At 45.3% G+C, this 24,395-nt stretch overlaps 1 protein-coding gene across 2 annotated transcripts in view; it reads right to left on the minus strand.

Moving 5' to 3' along the window:
* Window positions 1–24,395, minus strand: part of TOPBP1 (DNA topoisomerase II binding protein 1) — a 174,870-nt gene that overhangs the window by 15,672 nt on the left and 134,803 nt on the right. For both annotated transcript variants that reach the window (XM_044293058.1, XM_044293057.1), the window contains exons 17-23: window positions 22,186–22,312; window positions 16,721–16,861; window positions 14,494–14,596; window positions 13,351–13,543; window positions 12,652–12,881; window positions 12,232–12,389; window positions 9,694–9,799 (exon numbers count right to left, since the gene is read on the minus strand). In XM_044293058.1, coding sequence (XP_044148993.1) covers window positions 9,694–9,799; window positions 12,232–12,389; window positions 12,652–12,881; window positions 13,351–13,543; window positions 14,494–14,596; window positions 16,721–16,861; window positions 22,186–22,312 — 1,058 coding nt within the window. The remainder of the gene's footprint in view (window positions 1–9,693; window positions 9,800–12,231; window positions 12,390–12,651; window positions 12,882–13,350; window positions 13,544–14,493; window positions 14,597–16,720; window positions 16,862–22,185; window positions 22,313–24,395) is intronic.

The following is a 24,395-nucleotide window of genomic DNA, read 5'->3' on the forward strand; positions in this document are numbered from 1 at the left end:
CCCAGGACAGGAAACCTGCAGCATAAAAAGGTGGAGCCGCTCTCCCACCTCAGTGAGTTTCCAGAGCACTTACGTTAGTTAAGTTCTTACACATTTTTTTATTTTTTTTGCAACACCCGTGAACACACAGCCCTACACCAACAGGGAGGGAATAAAGAGGTGCTGTTGTGGGGTCAGGAAAATCCGATTACCGGTAAGTGCAATCATCATTTTTCCCCTCCCCCACGACAGCACCTTAGAGAGAGATTTCAGAGATCATCCTCAGGGTGGGTGACAGTACTCAAGACCTTTGTGCCAAAGAGAAGGTCAGAAATAGAGTCAAGCTGAAGCCTATAGCGCTTATAGAAAGTGGACGGAGAAAACCAGGTGGCAGACCGACAGAAATGTTCAATAGATACGCTGGCCCTCTCTGCCCAAGAAGTGGACACTGCCCTCGTGGAGTGAGCCCTCACAGAAACAGGGGGAGACGCACCGGACACTGAATACGCCAAGGATATAGCTTCTCTGATCCAGCGGGCAATAGATGCCTTAGAGGCTGTATTACCTTTTCTAGCCCCACCGAACAGAACAAATAAGGCAGAAGATTTTCTCCAGTCTTTAGTCACATCTAGGTACTGCAAAATACACCTCCTGACATCAAGGGAATGCAGATCCTTCTCTCTGTCATCTTTTGGTTCTGAAAAGAAAGCTGGAAGAACTACCTCCTGAGCCCTATTTGTCCTAGAAGGAACCTTCGGCATAAAACCAGGATCTGGTCTGAGAACTACCCTGTCTTCTCTGATAGACATAAAAGGGGGGTTAATGCAGAGGGCCTGAATCTCCCCAACCCTCCTGGCTGATGTTAAGGCTACCAGCAAAACTAGCTTAAGGGAAAGCACTTTAACTGAGCAAGAGACTAGAGGTTCAGAGGGATGTCTGGTAAGGGCATTTAACACTAAGTTAAGGTCCCAGGGAGGAAATCTAGGGCCTGTTACTGGCGTAATCCTATCTACTGCCTTAAAAAACCTAACGACCCAAGGGTCCATGGCTAAACTCCTTCTCCCTAAGACCGACAAAGCTGACACCTGCACCTTTAGTGTACTTTTTGCCAACCCGAGGGACAATCCCCTCTGAAAAAAATCCAACACCTGAACCACTGAAAATTCTAACGGCCAGGAAACCCTTCCTACGCCTATAAAGGACAGGAACTCTCTCCAGACCCGTGCATAGATAATGTTCGTCACCTCCTTCCTACTTTTCATTAGAGTGGAAATGACCTCCTTAGAGAATCCCTGACTAGCTAAAAATGACCTCTCAAATTCCACGCCGAAAGATGTAGAGACTCTACTTCCGGGTGGAACACTGGACCCTGTGACAACAGGTCTGGAATTCCTGGCAGGATCCACAGATCCGAAACAGACATAGCTCTCAACAGGGAAAACCACGCCCTCTCTGGCCAGAAGGGAGCTATCAGAATTACTCTTGCCCCTTCGTATCTGTTCTTCCTTATCACTAGCGGAATCAACTGTAGTGGGGGAAAGGCATAACCTAAGGATCTGGACTGAGGGAGAATAATTTTTGTACCTTTCTGTTCTCCCTTGTGGCGAACATGTCTACTGAAGGCAGACCCCATAAATCTACTATCTGGGAGAAAATCTCTGGATTCAGTGACCACTCCCCCTGACGTAACCTGTGGCGACTCAAGAAGTCCGCTCGAGAATTCTCGACCCCTCTGATATGAATGGCAGAGAGATGAAGCACTCTCCCCTCTATCTCCTCGAAAATCCATTTAGTCTCTTTTCATAAGGAATCTGACCTGGTTCCTCCCTGATGATTGAGATATGAGACCACCGTCCGATTGTCGGACATCACTCTCACATGGCTGTTCTGGATCATAGGAAGAACTGCTCTCAAGGCCAGCAAAACAGCGCTCAGCTCCTTTCGATTTGACGAGAACAGTCTCTGACCCTGGGACCACTCTCCCTGAAAAATCTGATCCTCCACGTGAGCCCCCCATTCCCAGGGGCTGGAGTCACAACTACTGGTTCCGGAAAGGATCAGGGAAGTCCCCGAGTCAGATTCTCTACTTCCTTCCACCAATTTAGGGATGAAAGAGTTACGTCTGATAATTTTATAATTGACTCCAGGGACGTCCCTGCCCGTTTCGTGGCAGCCAAGATCTCTCCCTGAAACTGTTGAGAGTGTCGTTGCGCCCACTGGACCGCTAGCATGCAGGATGTCAAAACTCCTAACAGGGACATAGCTTTCCTTATGGATAAGGCTTCTCCTGACTGAACCCTCTGAACTACTCCCTGAACCCCAGCTACCTTCTCCTCTGTGAGGAAAGTCTTCTCCAGCCTGGAATTTAAAATCAGACCCAAGAAAACCTGGCTTGTTGACGGCTGCCTCCTGGACTTCTGGACATTTAACAGCCACCCCAGGGACTGAAGTACCTCCATCACCCGATTCAGAGCCCTGACACACGCCTCCTGAGATTGGGCCACCACCAGAAAATCGTCCAGGTAAGGCAAAAACTTGATGTTCTCCCTTCTGATGAAGGAAGCCATCTCCGCCACTACCTTGGTAAAGACCCGAGGCGCCATGGAAAGGCCAAAGGGAAGTGCCTGGAACTGATAGTGAAGAAGACCCGACTCGGTTGTTACAGCCACCCGGAGGAATCTCTGGTGATCTGGATGAATCGGAATATGATGGTAAGCATTACGATCTTGAAATCACAAATCTTTCTGCGGGGTATCTCAAGAACTCCAATCTTAGACCCTCCCGCAGAAGACCTATCAACCATTTCCCTGCCATCTTTTCCCAAGCAGGAAGGAAGAATTTTAATCTTCCTCCTACTGGGATCATGGCGTCATTGCTTTCCCTGTTAACCCGCACGAGCTGTGGCTGATCTAAACAAAAAACCTTTACTTCGGGATCTAGGCCTTGCTCCCTGCTCTCTGTCCCCCGTCTGCTTCTTATTTTGAAATCTTGATGGGTTCCGAAAGGGCCGTTTATACTGCTTGAACTGAGTGAATGACTCCTGGGGAAATGTTTTCTTTCTATCTGCCGCTTTTTCGAGTAAAGAGTCAAGTTCAGACCCGAAAAGAAACTGGCCATCACAGGGAATGCTGCATAGCCTCAGCTTGGACGGCATATCTCCCCCTTTCCAATTTTTAAGCCACAAAGCACGTCGCGCAGAATTGGAAAGGGATGCGGCTCTTGCTTCCAGCCTCACCGCGTCGACCAAGGCATCCGCAATAAAGTCTGCGGCCTTCTGGAAAGTGGGTATAGACGCTAACAACTGTTCTCTAGGGTATTTATCCCTAATCTGCCCCTCTAGCCTATCTAACCAAGGAGACATAGACCTCGCAACAACAGTGGCAGCTATACTAGGCCTGAAAGCAGCCGCAGAAGATTCCCACAAATTCTTAAGAGAAGGAATCTATTCTCTTATCTAAGGGGTCCCTTAAATATCCCATATCCTCAAAAGGCAGGGAGGATCTTTTAGAAATCTTAGAAATGGCTACATCCAGTTTTGGGGCCTTGTCCCAAGATGTAGACGCCTCTTCCTCAAAGGGGTACTTCAGTTTAAAGGTCTTAGAAATAAATGGCTTTTTATCTGGCTTTTTCCACTCTCTCTCTATCACAGCTGAAATAGATCTATGGACAGGGAAACATCTACGCTTCCTTTCCCTAAGCCCCTCAAACACGACATCTTCTACAGATCTATCCTCTCTGGTATCCTCCAACTCCAGGGTAGATCGGATAACTTTTAACAATCTGTCCGTATCTTCTGCTGGAAATAGGAACTTCCCTTCTCTTGCATTATCTTAAGAAGAGGAGGAATCATCCCCGGAGAGAGATTCACTATCTTCCGATTCCACGTCGGACTCCTGCCTCACCGGCTCTTCTCCTCTTCCTACCGGCTTTCAGGGAATTTTTAACTTCGGACATAATAGATTTTAGATCTTTCAGAAGACTCGGAGTCTCCTCAGCGCACTGCTGACAGAGCTTCTTAGTGTAAGGGCCCTTTCACACTTGCGTTGGCCGGTTCCGGCATAGAGTTCCGTCGTCGGGGCTCTATGCCGGAACAATCCTGATCAGGATTATCCTAATGCATTCTGAATGGAGAGAAATCCGTTCAGGATGCATCAGGATGTCTTCCGTTCCGGAATGGAACGTTTTTTGGCCGGAGAAAATACTGCAGCATGCAGTACTTTTTGCTCCGGCCAAAAATCCTGAAGACTTGCCGCAAGGCCGGATCCGGAATGAATGCCCATTGAAAGGCATTGATCCGGATCCGGCCTTAAGCTAAACGTCGTTTCGGCGCATTGCCGGATACGACGTTTAGCTTTTTCTGAATGGTTACCATGGCTGCCGGGACGCTAAAGTCCTGGCAGCCATGGTAAAGTGTAGCGGGGGAGCAGCATACTTACCGTCCGTGCGGCTCCCGGGGCGCTCCAGAGTGACGTCAGGGCGCCCCAGGCGCATGGATGACGTGATCGCATGTACACGTCATCCATGCGCCTGGGGCACTCTGACGTCATTCTGGAGCGCCCCGGGAGCCGCACGGACTGTAAGTATGCCGCTCCCCCGCTCCCCGCTTCTACTATGGCAACCAGGACTTTAATAGCGTCCTGGCTGCCATAGTAACACTGAAAGCATTTTGAAGACGGATCAGTCTTCAAATGCTTTTCGTACACTTGCGTTTTTCCGGATCCGGCGTGTACCTCCGGCAAGTGGAGGACACGCCGGATCCGGACAACGTAAGTGTAAAAGGGCCCTAAGAAGAAGACAGCGAGCACTTGCAGATAGGGCATTCCTTGTTCTTTTTCTTGGCCACCACCTTCTTGGGCACCGTCTAAGAAAAAGGAACATACCCAAATCTAAGGAAACAGCCTAAACCCTTTAAGGACCAAGATTAGGACTCACAATACCGGCGGCAGGATCTCAATATCTGCACTTTCAGATCTCCTCTCTTCATCCATAATAGAAGGTAAACCTGCACTGATGAAACATTGTCAAAGTTACACTATGCCTCCAAGTGCTCCTCTCACCTGAGAGATACACAGCTTCCTGCAGACCCACCATGCCACAGATACCACTGGAACAGAACCTGGTCCACCTTTCCTCTGGGACCCTGAATTCAGTCACCGGGGATCCAAATAACCCAAGAGCACTCATACCTGAATAGGGCTTTTTTTAAAACTGCCCGGATGCCGAACTTCCGGTCACCCGACCGGAAGCGCACGGCCGTGGAACGCACTTCCTGTTTGGACGCCATTATCCAGCGTCTACATCCGGTGGCGTCCTGGCTGATCTGCAGCATCTTGGGGCCATCTGGCCACACTCAATCCGTTGGTGCGGTGCTCCTCGCCTGAGGGACCGGCACCTTCTGCCCCTGTGGACCGGAATCTCCGTCACCTCCATCCTGCCACCCGACACCTGTGGGTGAGGAATGACCAGGCAGGTACAACTCGCCGCCGCTGACCCTCCGGCATCTACCAGGACTTCCAGCTCATGACGACCAACTGCAGGGTCCCGTACCAGGACAGGAAACCTCACTGAGGTGGGAGAGCGGCTCCACCTTTTTATGCTGCAGGTTTCCTGTCCTGGGGCGGAGCCATCTCTAAGGTGCTGTCGTGGGGGAGGGGAAAATTACTCCTTAAAGGGTTTGGATACACTCATTTCTGGACCTCCGAGACTGGCAGGACCTTTGTTGGTGATCATACTTGCCTGATGCCCAGTGCGGGGTCCCGGCTCGTTTGCTCCCCAGCCTTTGTTGCTTGTCTTGAGTCACTTCATGAAAACCTCCTATTTGACAGCGTTACAGCCAATGACTGACCACTGCTTCCCGTGCATTATGTTAAATGGTCATGTGATGCAAGGGGAGCAGATCTCCACTGTGGCCAGAGATGGTCTTGATGCCACTGCAGCCAAACGTTTTCATGGAGAAACCCAAGACAAGCAGCGGAGGCCGGGAAGCGAATGAGCCGGGACCCAGCACCTAGGGATTACCAACGCGAATCTGGCTAGTCTGACAGGTCATGGAAATGAGTGTACAACTCCTTAAACTGTGTGGGCTGTAGCTTAGAAAACCCCATGCTCCTAAGCATCCCAGCTATATATTATGTATTTTAAATCTGACGACTAAAAATTTCATTTGGCTCCTAAATTTTTCAGGTTAGGGGCCAATGGCTCCTTGATATTTTTTTTAGTCTGGAGCACTGGGTAGGGAGAATGCCCACGGCTAGAACTAGTGCATATGGCGAGTCTTGTACCCCGTGGGAGTGCAATTGTTGCTCCTAAGTAAGGGGGGTAATGCATACAGCACACAATGTAACAGTGACAATGTCAACGTGCCATGAAAGGATATGCATATAGCAGGTCCCGAAACCCATGTCATTGTACTTAGTCCACCCATGGCAGGATAATGTATAAGGCAGGTACTGTATCCTGAAGTAGTGCAATTACTCCACCTAAGGAAGGGTTAATGCATATGACAAGTACCACTGGCCACCTTAGAAGCAATCTTCGGAGATTGCTTCGGACTCATGTATACTGCGAGTCCTTGTCTGAGCGTGACCCAGGGAGGAAGGGTGGGGTTACGAGGAAAAAAGATGTGCTGTGTTCCACTCCTCATAATCTCGCCCCTGGCAGTTGTGGACTGCGCAGGTGGGGACTTATCAACCAAACTACCCAGGGGGTGGGATGGGAGCTTGCAGAGGACCATCTACCAGAATGTGCAGGCGGTGCAGAATCAATCAAGCGACTTCGCAGGTGGATTGCATAGATGGGGAATTATCCCCCCAAACGACCCAGGAGGACAGATTGGGAAGGTCGGAGGTCCCTTAATTGAATGGCTCCAGCGAAGAAATATCAACCAAACGACCTCAGAGGGTGGACTGGGAGTTCCACCGAACCCCTACTGGATTGCGCAGGTGGGGAATTATCAACCAAAGACCCGGGAGGGTGGATTGGGAATGTCAGAGGTCCTCTATTTAATTTCGTAGGTGGAGGATATCAACCAAACGACCCGGAGGGCGGATTGGGAAATACTCAGAGGTCCATCACTAAATTACGCAGGTGGAATTAACAACCAAATGACCCAGAAGGTGGATTTGGAATTGCTCAGAGGTCCATCACTAAATTGTGCAGGTGGAATTGGCAACCAAAACGACCTAGATTGGGAATTCCAGAGGCTCTCCACTGTATTGTGGAGGTGGAGAATCATCAACGGCCCCAGGGGACGGATTGGAATTCTTCAGAGGTCCGTCACTATATTGTGCAGGGAATTATCAACCAAACGACCCGGAGGGTGGATTGGGAATACATCAGCTGTCCTCCACGGGATTTGCAGAGGAGGAAAACTATCAACAAACGGCTCAGAGGGCGGATTGGGAACTAAGAGAGGTGCTCCTTATCCGAGATAGAACACGGGCCCAGTGTGGTACCGCACAGACAGTCGGTAATGAGGGTGGGGAGGGGGGCCGTATGGACGCACATCTCTTTATTTTATTTATTTTAACTCAAATGAAGGCCTCAAGCACAAGAGGCAGGAAAGGGTTAAATTCCTCCATCATGAGGAACATTGTACTGGGAGTGCCACGCCCCCTTAGAACTCTACTCCTCCCCAGAGATGCCGGCCAGGGAATAAGGGTTAAAGGGTTTCTACCACTTGCTTTGCACCCATTTCGTTTTCAGACACTAGCGATCCGCTAGTGTCTGATGTTCAATACAAGCTAAGTATTATCTTATTCTGTTCGGCCGTTTTGTTTAAAAAAGCACTTTTATATTTATGCAAATGAGCCTCTAGCAGGGAGCGGTCAGACATTTCCACTGCGCCTGCGCCGAATGCCGCCAAATGCAGAGACGGACGGCGCAGGCGCGAGATTTCAGACGCCAGAAGCAGGGGGAGGATCGAATTCACTAGGAGATGGGCGTGCTGGAGCGACGAGCTGGGCGGCAGTTTATGAAGGTAGGCGGAGCCTCTAGGTGCTGAAAAGACACCCACATAGCACCTAGAGGCTCATTTGCATAAATATAAAAGTGCTTTTTTAAACAAAACGGCCGAACAGAATAAGATAATACTTAGCTTGTATTGTACATCAGACACTAGCGGATCGCTAGTGTCTGAAAACGAAATGGGTGCAAAGCAAGTGGTAGAAACCCTTTAAGGTCATCTTCATGACTGGGGCGGAGCTAGCAGGTTACTGGGGGAGGGAGGAGGGCGCGAAGTTTTGGCGCCGGAGCGCACATCCCCCCCACCACAGGGGGACGAAGTGCGGCCCTCAGCAAGCCACAGGGCAGCAATCCAAGGCCCCTGCGCACAGCCGATTAGATGCATCGGCCGGACCGCAGAGGGACCAAGCACCGCAATATGAGCCCGCCCGGCAACAGATTGAGGCTCCACCCCGCGAACACCGGCGTGTCCGGGCAAAAAAAAAAATAATGTGCGGTGCACGGCCGAGCTTCCTGCAAGGTTTAACCCTTTCCAGAGAGGCGCGCTCGACGTTCGCTCCGGATCTCTGGTCATGGCGTTCCAACAAAGGGAGAGATTATCTGTCTGGCAGTGCGCTCGGACTCCCTGCTCACCGCTTTGCACCACCTATTCATGTAAAAAACCTACCAGGGGTTCCACAGACATTAACCCCATATGTGCCGCCCTGCTAGGCAATGAATAAAAAACCTGCCGGGGGGGGGGGGGGGGAGAAGGGAATGGCTGCAGGGTGCTGCGCTATACTAAAGCCCTGTTTCTGCTGGGACTCAACCCACGACCTTCTGTATCAGAGGCAAGGCATTTAACCACAGCTATAAGAGCTGGATTGCCTTGTTAACCTCTGCATTACTGCCACTAGGTAGGGAGGGAGGGGGCGATCCAGGAGTGACATACTTACCTAGCCCCGTGTACTCACCTCTCTTCTCTTTCCTGCCGCCATCTTCACCCCTCCTCTGGTCCACCAGGGTCACCCCTTCAGTTACTGGCACCGTAGTGGCAGGACGCTGGAAAAGGGGGGCTTGGATGGCTGACCCCTTGGCTGGCGGGATGCAGGGAAGCGAGGCTGCCCTGCTCCACCTTGTCGTCTGTGGGGGAGGCAGCAGTGCGGATGACCGACACTGGCGCAACTCGACCCCGAGAGAACAGGGAGGTGAGGCGTCCACTGTTTTCCCATCTGAAAAAGAAGGAAAAAAATAAACTAAAATAAAAAAAATCTTCAGGAGATGAGGTCTTGCCTCCTATTGACACTAGAAAAAAACTGAAGCTCTCTCTCCAGGCTATACCCACGGTCTGTGTCCCCCAATGAATATGGGCCATGGTTACAACCACTGTACAATCCAGCATCGGTGGCTGTGCTTGCACACTATAGAAAAAGGCACTGGCCTCTCTGGTTGCCAGGACCATAAGAGCGCACATAGGCTTTTTTCCTTTTTTTCTATGCTGGATTACAGGGTGGTCATAACCGTGGAAACGAGAACGAGAAAGGAGGCAATATGGACAATCGCAATACATTAATAAATGCCTTGTATTAACTTTGTCTACATGATAAATGCCATTTGACGATGTGAGACAACCCTTTTAAGAAAAGCTCTGACCTTTCACTTCAGGTGAACTAGCCTATAATTAGGATATCATACATCATGTAGATTCTAAGACGCAAGCAATGCAGTGCAGTGTAGTAAAAATAGGGTAAAATCTATAGCATAAACCGATACCTAGCTCTTCTATGAGCTGGCAGTAGTCAATTCTTTCCTGCGGATTTAAGGAAGAAAGCTGGAATCGACGTTCCTTATCTCTCTCTTCCATTACCGGACCTTCATTCTGCAATAAAACATCCAGAATGTAAAATCAGTTTATTATAACAAAAACATATGACAAAGATTACAAGCGTACAATTCACATTATTTCATTTTAAACATTAACCCCTTAGTGACCAGCCTGTTGTGGACCTTACTAACCAGTTTTTCATATTTTCATTGTCGCCTTCCAAGAGCTGTAACTTTTTTATTCTATGTAGAATAAAATTACAGTACAATACAGCAAAACCAAATACAGGTTTTTTTCATAAATTTTTTTACTTAGTATAGTTTTAATACATTTGTACAATAAAAAAACCTTTTTTTAAGAAGAAAATGTTTTTGCATCGCTGCATACCACGACTCACCCATGTGGTACCATTTTGGAGTACACACGATTTTTATTCAGTTTTTTGGTGGCAATTAAACAAAGAGCAACAATTCTGGCTTTTTTTTTTTTTTCGACGTTCACTGTTTGGGATAATTTACATGATATTTGCATAGGGCAGGTTGTTACGGACGCACTGATACCAAACATGTAGAGTTTTTTTTTTTTTTTTTTCACTGAAGTGTGTTTTTTATTAGAATTTTTTTATTAAATAATTTTTTGTATTTACTTTAACTATTTAAGAGTCACTCAAGGGGACAAGAATAGGTGCTCTTTTGATCGCTTCTATAATACATTGCACATATAGTGCAATGCATTTTAATGTCAGGGCTATACTGGATTTGGATTAGGATTAGGCAGTGGCTGAGGTACAGACAACAGAGGGTTGTAGTCAATGGAGTATATTCAGACCATGGTTACCAGTGGGGTACCTCAGGGATCTGTTCTGGGAACCATATTGTTTAATATCTTTATCAGCAAAATTGCAGAAGGCCTCAGTGGTAAGGTGTGTCTTTTTGCTGATGACACAAAGATTTGTAACAGGGTTGATGTGCCTGGAGGGATACACCGAATGGAAAAGGATTTAGGAAAATTAAGAATAGTCAAAAATCTGGCAACTAAAATGTAATGTTGATAAGTGCAAGATAATGCACCCGGGCGTAAAAACCCAAGAGCAAAATATAAATCAGTGATACAGTCCTAACCTCAGTATCTGAGGAAAGGGATTTAGGGGTCATTATTTCAGAAGACTTAAGGTAGAAGGTAGGCAGACAATGTCATAGAGCAGCAGGGAATGCTAGCAGAATGCTTGGGTGTATAGGGAGAGGCATTACCAGTAGAAAGAGAGAGGTGCTCATGCCGCTCTACAGAGCACTAGTGAGACCTCATTTGGAGTATTGTGCTCAGTACTGGAGACCATATCTCCAGAAGGAAATTGATACTTTAGAGAGAGTACAGAGAAGAGCTACTAAACTAGTACATGGATTGCAGGATAAAACTTACCAGGAAAGATTAAAGGACCTTAACATGTATAGATTGGAAGAAAGATGAGACAGGGGATATGAGAAACTTTTAAATACATAAAGAGAATCAACAAGGTAAAAGAGGAGAGAATATCTAAAAGAAGAAAAACTGCTACAAGAGAACATAGTTTTAAATTAGAGGGGCAAAGGTTTAAAAGTAACATCAGGAAGTATTACTTTACAGAGAGTAGTGGATGCATGGAATAGCCTTCCTGCAGAAGTGGTAGCTGCAAATACAGTGAAGGAGTTTAAGCATGCATGGGATAGGCATAAGGCCAACCTTCATATAAGATAGGGCCAAGGACTATTCATAGTATTCAGTATATTGGGCAGACTAGATGGGCCAAACGGTTCTTATCTGCCGACACATTCTATGTTTACTGACATTGACCAGTGGCGCAGACTGCTGGAAGATGTTGGAGGCAGGACTGAGGCCTACACTAAGCCTCGATCTGCCTTCACTGACATTGGCACCTTGTGATCTCTTTTGCGGGGTGCCAATGGAATACAGAGGGAGTCCACTCCCTCTATAACTGCTTAGATACGTCAGGCGCCATTGCACGCAGCACGTAAGGTGTTAAAACAGCTTGGGCTCTCCCCTTGAGCTGCCAGCTTAATATAAATCTAGCAGAGCAATGATTGGGGATATCTACTGATCCATGTGAAGTACAGGGCTGGTTTAAGCTTAGTTAGAAAGAGACCAAGGATGGTCAACCTGTGGCTTTCCATCTGTTACAAAACTACAACTCCCCACATGCCTAGACTGCTTACAGCTATCAGCCTACAGTAGGGCACAGTGGGAATTGAAGTTTTACAACAGCTGGAGAGCCGCAGGTTGGCCAGCCCTGTACTGGACTATACCTGATTTTCTTTTTTTATATTAGTCATGAGATACCCTCTTTAATATCTATCCACTAAATTGTATATTGCGTTAAGACATAACTTAAATTGATTTAATCAAAGCAAGCAACCTTATAGACTTCACTAATATCTACCATCTACAATGCTGGCACATAGCAGAACAACAGCATGAATCCAAACTCTAACCATTTCCTTGGGCTGTGGAGCCACCATTGGCTTGGCTAGTGGAAAGGCAATACTGGGAGCCTGCGGAGTGGGGATTATCTGGTCCTCTTTGGCTGGAGATTGGAAATCTTTTGCTTTTCTAAATACCTCAGCTGCAGTGTTATCCATTTCACAGGCTTCTGCAACACAAGGGCAACATTTACCTGTTAGTTTTAATTTTTCTATCATAAAGTTTGAAACTGGGAAGGCGAGGGAAAATTAATGCAACTACCAAATAATCTGCTAATCTAACTGCATTAAAAAAAAGAATGCTAATGTTCTCACTGCAAACTACATGTTTATTCAGGCAAATACATTGAGAAGTGATTAAGAGCTTCAGCAAAATCTATGACTGCTACATATGCTACAACCCACACAGGCACGGCTTTCATGCATTCTTACCCATATCAGCTAGTTCTGTGTCCGTTAAGGATTCCTTAAACTGGGCTTGATCATCATTTTGAGTTTTTATATTCGGCTGAGGAGGTTCCATATATTGAGAAGAACTATTGGGCCACTGCAAGTTGCTCGCCAGTTTAGCTCTCTCCTCTCTTGCTGTGGGGTCATCCCAAATAATTTGTTCATTTTGTGATGGCTCTGTGTTCAGATCTGCTGTGGGCTGGCGAGTATTTCTAAAAGTAGAGTAAAACAACTGTGTTGTAATAATCACAACTAATACAATATGGGAAAAAACAATCACATATTGCTCAGTATGAATACTTTAAGTCATTATGATCAAGGTGTTCTCTGGGAATTACATAATGAGGACTTTTTCCCAGGATAGGTCATCAATATGAGAAGGGCGGGCGTTCCTGCAGATCAGCTATTTGAGGTGCCGTGCCCTCCTTGCAGCTTATCGAGTACAGCATATTGCAGCTCAGCTGCATTCACTTGAATGGGAATGAGATGCATCTAGGTCTTGTGACCAATGAACATGATGTCAAATAGCCTAGGAAGAGGCTTAATAAGGAGCATCCCAGCCTCTTTGTACAGCTGATCGGCGGGGGTCCTGGGAGTTGGATCCTCGCCGATCTCATATTGGATGGGTCATCAATATGTAAATCCCAGAGAACCCCATTTAACAATTTCTCAAACCAGTACCTTCTTGCTTCCAGCACCCAGCTACGACCATTTCTACTAGAACGAACTCCTTCAGGAGTGGAAGGAGAGTTATCAAACCCTGCTCTGCTTAATGACGTCCTCTGTCCTTGTGCCTTCACAATTGATGTTGCTGACATCAGCTCTTGAAGCTGTCGCTGGAAATTCTCTCTCATTTCTAGAGTCTGTGTAAGAGCTGATCACATAAGCAAAGAACATAATAAGAATAATGCATTCCTGAATAATCACACATCATTTTCATGCACATGACTTTTTTCTGTATCTGTGTCCCGTTCGCATTTTTTGCGGATTGCATATAGACCTATTATTTTTTATGGGTCTGAAAGAAAAAAAAAAGAGAAAAAAGCACGCAGATGTCATCCATGTGCTGTCTCTGTGTGTCTGTTCTGCAAATTATAGTATAGCGGACAAGAATAGTACTTTCTAGGGAGTAAGAAAAATGCGAAATGCACACAGAAGGTGTCTGTGCTTTGCAGCTCGCAATACGGAAACGGTCATGAGCCCTTTATCTGTTGAAAAGCTGGTTTCTATACAATTAAAGGGGTTTTCCAACCTAGGATCTGACAAATCCAATGCTCATAATGTACCCCATAAGCAAAAATAAGCCACTCACGTCTGTGATCCTGCTGTGCCCAAACTGCTGCCTCCCCCTGGATGCTTCCGTTCCCCACAAGACCAGGAAGTGGCTTGGTCCAGTGAGGGCTGCAGCCAATCAAAGGCCTCAGCATTCACATTTGGAGAACATGCACTTACATTTGGAGAAAAAACTCCCTACAGATGTTGTCCTTGGTCGGATTTGAACCCAGGACCCAAGCGCTGCATGCTCAGCTGAGCCACTGTGCTGCCCTCTGCATGAATGATAAGTTGCTACAGTTGTGCGTGCATGGCAGAACTGGGGCAGGTGTCTTTTTTGGGGGGCACACGTAGGAACATTAAGCTAGCCAACCACTTTGAAAAAATAGTTAAAATAAAAGTGCTTCCTTAAAAAAATATAAATAAATCGTGCTGAATGTGGGAATTGTGGCTTTAAGGAAACCCAGCCTCATACCCATTTTATAGTGCATTACTAAAAGGCTAAAGAAAAATCCTTCTGGACAAACCACAATTAAGAAGTGTACTTTATACCTCCTTTTACTTCACTTCCTTCATTTTGAGCATTTCCATTATTATTCGTCTTTAGAGGCGAAATTTCAGCTATTTGATCATCATCATCTGTTAGTCCATTATTCTTAAATACAAAAAACAAACCAAAGCAATTGTTAGAGAAATTATTCACAGCACGTTTGCAAGAGACACGCACAAATAAATGTGAGTAAAAGACTAGCACACACAAAGGCATCATCGCCGTGTCAAGAATGAACTTTAAGTTTTTTTTTTTTTATAGTAACTATAGGTTAATAAATTAGTCAGAAAACCCATACGACCGGGTTCGCCTGATGCAGCTGAGGAAACAGACTGGCTCAGTTTCCAGCTAAAAGGAGTTTGTTAATGGCAATGAAGCTAAACAGCAGTTTACTAAGCATCCAGTAACTATCAAGCTCTTTATAGCTGCAACCAATTTCAAAAGCATGCCAATCTGCCTGTAGGTGCAGTTTTGGCCACAACTTAAGAATCCAGCCTAAAAGGGTTTAGAGTTGGGTCAGACCACTAATCCTGATTAGTGAGGGGTCCCCAGTTCCTCTTCTTTGAAATGAATTAGTAATAAATACATTTTCTCATTTGCTCCCGTGTATTTGTTTTAGGGTCCCTGCTGGTGTTCTGATTCGCTAAGGCTACTTTCACACTAGCGTTTTAGTTTTCTGGTATTGACATCAGTCAAAGGGGCTCAATACCATTGTCAATGGGGACACAACTAAACTTAACAGAGGGGAATGCTCCAAAATGCATTCCGTTCCGTTTGGTTGCGTTCCCATACCGGAGAGCAAACCACAACATGTTGTAGTTTGCTTTCCGTCCTGGGATGCACCCCCAATGCAAGTGAATGGGGACGGATCTGTTTTCTCTGACAATCTGTCACAATAGAAAACTGATCCGTACTCCATTGACTTTCAATGGAGTTCATGACGGATCTGTCTCGGAAATGTTAAACATAATACAACCAGATCCGTTCATAACGGATGCAGATAGTTGTATTATCAGTAACATAAGCGTTTTTGCTGAACCCTTCCGAATCCAGTAAAAAACGCTAGTGTGAAAGTAGCCTTACCAGAATATCCACGTAATGTGTGCAGTGCTGTGTACATATGTGTCCAGGAGCACAATAGCATTGCCTGGATCCCTTCGTACCAAGGTGGCAAAGTGATTCCTGCTCAGTCAATAAGAATCAGAGCACAAGGAGCAGCTTCTCACTGCACTGGACAAATGAAGTAGAAACTGAGAGGAAATCAAAAGAACACCAGGAGGCGCCATAGCAACTAAGTGACAGCAATATCTACACACAGGATATTTTTTTAATGATATTTTAATGTATAAATGCTTTGGTTGAGCTTATAGAGTAATAAGATAATCCCTTTAAAGGATAACCGTCACACTTAGACCCCAATTTCAATTTTCATATATGTAGTTACTAATAACATGATATTCCAGAATCAGTTACTATTAGACTGACTTACCCCATATTTAATAAGATTCAGCCCTTAGCAACCAGTCTGCATAAAACTGAAATTTCATTATTCAGTTAAGATGGCCGCAACTGCCCTCACCCTGAGGCTAATCCCGCCTGCCCTCACTAGCCAGTAACAATAGCCCCCCAAAAATGTCAGTAACCAGAGCCCTCCACCCTAATGGGTTAATCTCCTGCAGCACAAAGGGGTCCTCTTACCACATGTTGCTTTCATTTATACACTGAGCAGATGGCAGATCTCCCTTCCCTTGTCTGCGCTGCTTCGACTCTACTTCTCCAGCTCTGCTGAGTGAGGGAGCGTCTGCCAAGCGCAGGGACAGGGAGAAGTGCACACAGCCCAGGCACTGTTATCAGCTGCTGGGGAGGACCTGGCTTTAATCATTTACTTACAGTCCCTGGCTGTCGGTAATGTGACCTTGCACGCAGCGTGCTTCTGCGTCCTCCATCCTTCAACACATAGACGGACCATGCCTAGCAACCCTATTTTAAGCACAGGTAAAAGTAGGCCGTACAGGGAACAAAACTGTGGAATTAAGGGGTAATTGAATACACAGTGAAAAGTTGAAATAGGGCCACCAAGGAGATATTAATCACCACAATCCAATACTCCCAAAAAGTAAAATAATATAACAGTTATACTTTAAGTTTATTTTCAAACCATTTCAGAGGGATGAATGGCGTAGACTGAGCACAGGTTATTTTGTCACACAAGACTAAAGTAACTCATACCTCATCATGTTTTGAGACTGCTGTAGAAAGTTTACTGCTACTGTGCGCTCCATCTTGTGTAGCACTGATGTCAAGACTCATTTTTGGATTGTATGTATAAGGGTAAAGAGACTCTGGGACTTTTCTTTGCTCTTCTGCACACTTTTCAGTCAAAAAGCAAAAGAATGCGCATTAAAATGACAAGCACAAAAAGATCAGAACTATACAGTTAAAACAAACATGTATGTACTTTTATTTAAAGGAATACCAATTCCACATTCCATAACTGACTACAAAACCATCAGCTTAACTACCTCCGGACCGCCTAATGCACGGATGCGTCCGGAAGGTGGTTGATTAATTCCTCCTGGACGCATCCGTGCGTCATCTCGCGAGACGCGAGATTTCGGTCAGAGCCGGCCCGCGCATGCGCATCGCGGGCCGGCAAAAGTTAAAGGAGTATTTCGTCAGCAACCTGCCAGCCAATGATCGTCGCTGGTAGGTTGCTGATTTTTTTAAAATTCGAATCAGAAGCCAGATAACAGATCATATTAGTAAATATGATCTGGTATATGGCTGCCCTGCTCCTCTGCTGGTCCTTTTCGTCGGTTGGATCCAGCAGAGGAGCACCAACACTTCACTTTAGCCCCAGATCACCCCCTGCACCCCAATTAACCGTTTGATCACCCCTGTCAATCACTAGTGAAAGGAAAAAAGTTATCAGTGTAAACTGTCACTATTTTTTTTCACTGGTATTGACTGTTAGGTTTTAGAATAGTTTAGGCCCCTTGGTAAGGTAGTTTAGGGATCAGTTAGCGCCCAGCCTACCGCACCGTCCCTTATTCGCTGATTAGCGTATCACTAATCAGCATTTGTACTTTTATAGTATCTGTAAGTGATCAAAACTGATCACGGTCAAATCTATAATAGTATTAGTGTCACTTTAGTTCGCCCTCCACCCAAAATGCAGTGTTTGCCCGATCAGGCCTGATCGGTCGCCCACATGTGCGTTCACCCACGTCTGCCCCACTGACAAAATTATATATTTTTTTTTATCACTGCACATTCACTTTACACGCGCTGCGGCGATAAAAAAAAAATCTGTTTTGATATTTTTTATCAACCACAGCGGCCTCCGGTACTTCGCTAGCCTCCCATTTGTAAGACAGGCTTGCTTTTTTTCTTGAGTCTCAGGGAATACCCCGAAATTTAGTTGAAGAGGCCTACAGGCTTCTGACCCAGTCAGATGAGGAATGGGAACCCTCATCTGATTAATCTAGCGGGTCAGAATATGAACCTGTAAAAAGCAGTGGCTCTCTGACCCAAAGTTCGGACGAGGAGGCTGAGGTCCCCAATAGCACCAGGCGTACCCGGTCCCGTGTCGCTAGACCACAGGTTGCGCAGGATCCGCTTCAAGAGCAGCAGAGTGGGGCTGGCGCTGTCGGATTACGTGGTGAGGCATACACCAGCAGCGCAGCTCTTCCTTGACCTAGTACCAGCACTGCCGTACAACATGGTGAAGTAGCGAGCACCAGAAGGGCAGTTGAAGCTGGTACGGTGGCACGTGCAGTAGTTACCCCGTCGCAGCCACCGCAAAGACGGGCCCGTAGAGCCCCTAGAATCCCTGAGGTGCTGGCAAACCTTGATTGGCAGTCCCCAACTTCAGCCGCACCTGTAGTTCCCCTTTCACCGCCCAGTCTGGAGTTCGGGTTGAGACAGCTCAGATCGGTTCGGCCCTGGGATTTTTTGAGCTGTTCTTGACTGCGGAGCTCTTAGACTTAGTTGTGGCAGAAACAAATCGGTATGCCACACAATTTATAACTGCCAACCCGGGAAGCTTTTATGCCCAGCCTTTCCGGTGGAAACCAGTCCAAGTTTCCGAAATTAAAATTTTTCTGGGCCTTCTCCTCAACATGGGTCTAACTAAAAAGCATGAATTGCAGTCATCTTGGTTCACGAACCCAATTCATCACATGCCCATGTTCTCTGCTGCTATGTCCAGGACACGATTTGAGACCATCCTGCGTTTCCTGCACTTTAGCGACAACACCACCTCCCGTCCCAGAGGCCACCCAGCTTTTGACCGGCTCCACAAAATTCGGCCCCTCATAGACCATTTCAACCAGAAATTTGCAGATTTGTATACCACAGAGCAAAACATCTGCATAGACGAGTCCCTAATACATTTTACCGGGCGCCTTGGCTTCAAACAATACATCCCAAGCAAGCGCGCCCGGTATGGGGTCAAATTGTATAAGCTCTGTGAAAGGGCCACAGGCTATACCCACAAATTTCGTTATGAGGGAAAAGATCAGACCCTGGAGCCGGTCGGTTGCCCTGACTACCTGGGGAGCAGTGGGAAGACAGTCTGGGACTTGGTGTCACCCTTATTCGGCAAGGGGTACCATCTTTATGTGGACAATTTCTACACAAGTGTGGCCCTCTTTAGGCATTTGTTTCTAGAACAGATTGGCGCCTGTGGCACAGCGCGAACTAGTCGCGCGGGCTTCCCCCAACGGCTCGTTACCACCCGTCTTGCAAGGGGGGAGAGGGCTGCCTTGTGTAACGAAGAACTGCTCGCGGTGAAATGGAGAGACAAGCGTGACGTTTACATGCTCTCCTCCATTCACGCAGACACGACAATCCAAATTGAGCGAGCAACCCGTGTCATTGAAAAGCCCCTCTCAGTCCACGACTATAACCTTCACATAGGAGGGGTGGACTTCAATGACCAGATGTTGTCTCCGTATTTAGTGTCCCGCAGAACCAGACGCTGGTATAAGAAGGTGTCTGTATATTTGATTCAATTGGCTCTGTATAATAGTTTTGTTCTCTACAGTAAGGCTGGGAGAACAGGATCCTTCCTCAAATTTCAGGAAGAGATCATCGAGAACCTCCTGTACACAGGAGGTTCCGTGGCCCCATCCACCAGTGTAGTTTATATGTTCTGTTCCAAAGTTAATAAAATTATTGCGTTGCGGCCTGGTTTTTTCTTTTTTACCTTCCAGGTGGACCAACCGATCGACTAGCTGCAGCACTGATGTGCATTCTGACAGAAGCATTGCGCTGCTGTCAGATTACACGCAAGTCGGTGTATGCGGCGCTGCAAGACGAGATTTCTCCTCTGCAGTAAAAGATACGTTTGCCAAGGCATATGAGCTGAGGAGGAGGCGGTGTTCCTATGCTTTGGCAAACACTTTGTATATAAAAAAATAAATAAAAAATCCCCGCAATGATTTATTCATCCACATCGATTGATGTGAATGGAGAAATCTGGTTTGCCAGGGCATACGAGATAAGTGGGTATGGATGTTGGGCGGAGCTCCTATGTCCTGGCAGACGCCTTTCCCCTCCTTTTTTTTTGCCAGAGATTTTTTCATCCACATTGATAGATGCGAATGAAGAAATCTGTGCCGTTCATTTTTTTCTTTCAGCCCAGAGGCTGAATGGAAAAAAAAAATATCTCATTACCTGTATGCTCAATATAAGGAGACTAGCAGAAACTCCTAATGCTGGCCATACATGTAATGATTGCGGAGACCCTCAAATGCCAGGGCAGTACAAACACCCCACAACTGACCCCATTTTGGAAAGAAGACACCCTAAGGTATTCGCTGAGGGGCATATTGAGTCCATGAAAGATTGAAATTTTTGTCCCAAGTTAGCGGAAAGTGAGACTTTGTGAGAAAAAAAACAAACAAAAAAAATAAATAAATAAATTTCCGCTAACTTATGCCCCAAAAAAATATTTCTATGAACTCGCCAGGCCCCTCATTGAATACCTTGGGGTGTCTTCTTTCCAAAGTGGGGTCACATATGGGGTATTTATACTGCCATGGCTTTTTAGGGGCCCTAAAGCGTGAGAAGAAGTCTGGGATCCAAATGTCTAAAAATGCCCTCCTAAAAGAAATTTGGGCACCTTTGCGCATCTAGGCTGCAAAAAAGTGTCACACATGTGGTATCGCCGTACTCAGTTGGGGAATGTGTTTTGGGGTGTCATTTTACATATACCCATGCTGGGTGAGATAAATATCTTGGTCAAATGCCAACTTTGTATAAAAAAAAAAATGGGAAAAGTTGTCTTTTGCCAAGATATTTCTCTCACCCAGCATGGGTATATGTAAAATGACACCCCAAAACACATTCCCCAACTTCTCCTGAGTACGGCGATACCAGATGTGTGACACTTTTTTGCAGCCTAGGTGGGCAAAGGGACCCACATTCCAAAGTGCACCTTTTGGATTTCACCGGTCATTTTTTACAGATTTTGATTGCAAACTACTTCTCACACAGATGGGCCCCTAAATTGCGAGGGCAGTATAACTACGCCACAAGTGACCCCATTTTGGAAAGAAGACACCCCAAGGTATTTTGTGATGGGCATAGTGAGTTCATGGAAGTTTTTATTTTTTGTCACAAGTTAGTGGAATATGAGACTTTGTAAGAAAAATAAAAATAAAAAAATAAATCATCATTTTCCGCTAACTTGTGACAAAAAATAAAAAGTTCTATGAACTCACTATGCCCATCAGCAAATACCTTAGGGTGTCTACTTTCCGAAATGGGGTCATTTGTGGGGGTTTTCTACTGTCTGGGCATTGTAGAACCTCAGGAAACATGACAGGTGCTCAGAAAGTCAGAGCTGCTTCAAAAAGCGGAAATTCACATTTTTGTACCATAGTTTGTAAACGCTATAACTTTTACCCAAACCATTAGACATGTAGAACAATAAATTTAGTGAAAAATGTATATATGGATGTCGGTTTTTTTGCAAAATTTTACAGCTGAAAGTGAAAAATGTCATTTTTTGGCAAAAAATCATTAACTTTTGATTAATAACAAAAAAAGTAAAAATGTCAGCAGCAATGAAATACCACCAAATGAAAGCTCTATTAGTGAGAAGAAAAGGAGGTAAAATTCATTTGGGTGGTAAGTTGCATGACCGAGCAATAAACGGTGAAAGTAGTGTAGTGCAGAAGTGTAAAAAGTGGCCTGGTCATTAAGGGGGTTTTAGCTAGCGGGGTTGAAGTGGTTAAGGGGGTTTTCTGGTTGTTACAAGTTATTACAAGTTGATAACTATTAGATCGGCAGGTGTCCTACCACTAGGAACCACATTGATCACGTAAACGGGGATCCCGTACCCATTGGAACAACCCGAAATTAAGAGAGCGGCAGGTCAGTGATGTGAACGGCTATTCCAATAATCTCTATGGGAGTTCCATAAATAGCCTAGCGCTGTACTCATCTGTCTTTGAAACTCCCATAGAGGTGAATAGAGAGGCAGGAGCAGCAGTGTGCATGCTACACCTGTTGCTTTGTTCATTATGGGGGGCTTTGAGGGTCAGGGGATAACTTATAACAACCGGAATAGACTTTTATTTTACTTATAACAGCAACTCAAATACTTGTGCAACTTTTGAAATAAAGAATACCTAATTATTACATTCAGATGCTTATGGAGGAAATAAAATCTAGAAGACACTTACAGACAATAGCCAATGTTCAGAAACGATGTGGATGCCAGCCCTGTCCTTTACAGATCTAAATTCCCTGTTGGTGTCACTCTGTTTTCCCTGATAAATAAAGTGAGTTACACCCTCATCAAAGCACCACCTAGAAAACAAAAAATATGGAGTATTATCAGTATTCCCATCTCACACACATGTGGCAAATGTCCAAGATGAGGATACCCCTTTAAAATAAAAAACTATACAGAAGGAATAAATGCCACATAAAAAGCTACCCAATGGGTCTTGCTGTAAACGTGTAACAATTTGTTTTTATAATGATGAGAAAAGCACCATACATGAAAAAGACAAAGTTGACTTTGTATTTAAACAACTCTAGCAAAATTGACAAATTATGTTTGTCTATAGTGTAGCATATGCCATTATTAATCCTTTCGCAGTGGGTTTTGAACATTTTGCACTTCCGGTGGCCAGGTCAATTTTGACATGTACAAATAAAACCTAAATTATAAAATGTATAAAAAATAAATAAAAAAATAACACAAACTCCCTACATATTTTTTTTTTATAAAATGCAGTCTAGCAGAGTCCTTTTGCAAATAAAATACATTGCAAAAACTGTAAGATATAAGTTCATACATACCACTAATGTCTACACTCAGGGATGCATGGGTTAAAGGGGACCTGTCACCTAATTAAAAAAAACGCCTCCCAAGCAGTATGTTTCTAAAGATCCTTTTCTTCCTCTGGTCAGGTGAGCCAAAATCTTAAAAACAAACTTTAATCCCCTGTACGTGCTATGTAACAGCAGAGTTTGAAGTCAAGGGAGAAGCAGCCTTCTCACTTCAAGCCAGGATAACCACTTACCTTTGCCTCCAATTGACAGCTGATCGTTTTTGGCTGTTCAGCAAAGCCACCAAAGACTTGCGCATGCACCTGACGTCTCTCTTCCTGTGAAGGTCATGGTGTGGGAGACTGTGCATAGAGCTGCTGAAAACTACCTGACAGCGGCATACAGCTTGAGATGTGCTTGAGAGGCGTTTTTAGGTGACTGGTACCCTTTCAAGAAATTCACCAACCAACATCTGCAGGCAATTGTTGGTAATTACACCCATTGAAAAAAAAAAAAAATTACGCACCCAGACAGAAATGCCAGACTGATGCAAAACTCAGCATGCAGTTATGCGTCAGGCATGTGTGTAAATGTTGACAGTTGTGGTCTGATTACACAATGGGTCTTGCCACAAGACGGCATAAAAATGTTTCTGCCACAGCCCAATAAAAAGGATCTCAGAGGCTGTTCTGACCAGTTAGGAGGTATTGGGAGCAGTGGTTACGTGAGGCCACATACACACGGCAAAAAAGCTCCAGATGACCCAGACATACCAGCAGTAGAGACTGCCATTGACAGCCAGCCACTATCACCTTAGTTTGCGGTGATGTTGAGAACAAGAAACCAGGAAAGGGTATCCCATAATGTATGCTCTCTAATTGATGAGGGGTATTGATAACATGCACAGATATTCATGTTACACTGCTCATGAGATCATGTATGCATATAGGAGGGAGAGGATTATTTAATCCTTTTCTTGCAGCTTATCAGCAGGTCCCAAATGGCCCCTATTCCTCCTCCATGCTAGCTAAGATCACAGCTGATAGAAAGGGTAGCTGCTTTAACCTAGTCTCTTACAGGTTGCATTGTTTAAAAGCTTTAAAACACCAGGATTGTGCTTCTAGCTCCCACACAGAAATACAGTCTTTAGAAATTGGGTTGGGAGTAAGAGCTGGAGGCATATGCAACTCTCAATGGGGCTCTCAGCTATATCTCAGGCTGTATTGTCAGCTGTAAAACAAGCATTTACCTGTAGCTGCGCCTGCTATACAGCCTGAACTGAAGCAAAATATACTTCTTTGGTACAGAAAACAGTTTAAAAATAATGTAGATATTTTTGTGTATGCTATGTGTATTCCATTGGCTGTATGCCATCTTGATTCCTTTTTCCCCTCAAATAAGGTTTACCTAATGTAGCCTACATCTACCATCCTGCCTCAGCTTTAGAGAGTGTGGTGTTTCATCACCCTAACAGCAGTAATAGATCATTGACATAGAAACACAGGCACAAATGATTGCAGTAGTGATGATCATACAACCCAATATAGAGATGATGACTGCTATATGTAAATATAGTGCAGCGCTTCACTGAATATTCAGTCAATTATTAGGAATG

Source organism: Bufo gargarizans, chromosome 5, assembly GCF_014858855.1.
Source record: "Bufo gargarizans isolate SCDJY-AF-19 chromosome 5, ASM1485885v1, whole genome shotgun sequence".
Lineage (NCBI taxonomy): Eukaryota > Metazoa > Chordata > Amphibia > Anura > Bufonidae > Bufo > Bufo gargarizans.